This window comes from Microtus ochrogaster, chromosome 17, assembly GCF_000317375.1.
Source record: "Microtus ochrogaster isolate Prairie Vole_2 chromosome 17, MicOch1.0, whole genome shotgun sequence".
In the NCBI taxonomy this organism is placed as follows: Eukaryota; Metazoa; Chordata; class Mammalia; order Rodentia; family Cricetidae; genus Microtus; species Microtus ochrogaster.
The window spans coordinates 1,573,946-1,574,682 of NC_022019.1; the positions used below are offsets into that span (position 1 = coordinate 1,573,946).

The 737-nt window shown below is 49.7% G+C and overlaps 1 protein-coding gene across 1 annotated transcript in view; it reads left to right on the forward strand.

Annotated features, from left to right (window-relative positions):
* The window catches only part of Dlgap5 (DLG associated protein 5), a 39,104-nt gene that overhangs the window by 34,489 nt on the left and 3,878 nt on the right, over nt 1–737 (forward strand). The window contains exon 16 of the mRNA XM_005355392.3: nt 105–330. Coding sequence (XP_005355449.1) covers nt 105–330 — 226 coding nt within the window. The remainder of the gene's footprint in view (nt 1–104; nt 331–737) is intronic.

The following is a 737-nucleotide window of genomic DNA, read 5'->3' on the forward strand; positions in this document are numbered from 1 at the left end:
CTGCCTGGCTTCTGTTTTTCTTATATTTCATAGCAGTATGGCTTTTTTTAAAAAATTTGTTCCATTTATGGGTAATTGGAATCTTTGCCCGTTTTTACCTCCAGGTTGTAAATAAGATAAATGTAGAAATGGATTGTTTCCCCGCTGAGGTGATGAATTTGCCTCTTCCTGCCGGTCGAGTGGCTGGTGACACCAAGCAGAGAGAAGTGCATTCTGATGTGGAAGGCGTGGAGCTACAGTCTACCTCCCAAGATGTGCTGATGAGTGACCCTGAGAAGAGCTCCCCCTCACCAGATGCCTCCGAGGAAGACTCCAGAGTGTCCCAGTCAGGTAAAGTCTCAGAGCAGTGCAGCCTGGGTGGAACATAAGTTAGAGGAAGGCGCGATCGTCGTGGGATTCTGAGAACAGTTTCTCGTGACGAAGGTGAAGAAGGAGGCTCACTGTAAATGTCACAGAAGCTAATTTCAGAATACTGGATGGGGGGCCATCCTAGCCAAAGAGAAGCAGACAGGATTACGCCTAGTTCAGGGCCAGCCTGTCTTACCTATGGTATTCCAGGCTAGCAAGCGCAATACAGTGAGACGCTGTCTCAAAACAGCAGCACCAAGGAGCACCATGCTTCTAACCCGAGACTTGAGAGACAAGTGCTGGTCCACAGTGGAGATGGGGGCGTCTGGCGATAGACGTGTTTGCTGGTCCATACTGGAGATGGGGGCGTCTGGCGATAGACGTGTTTG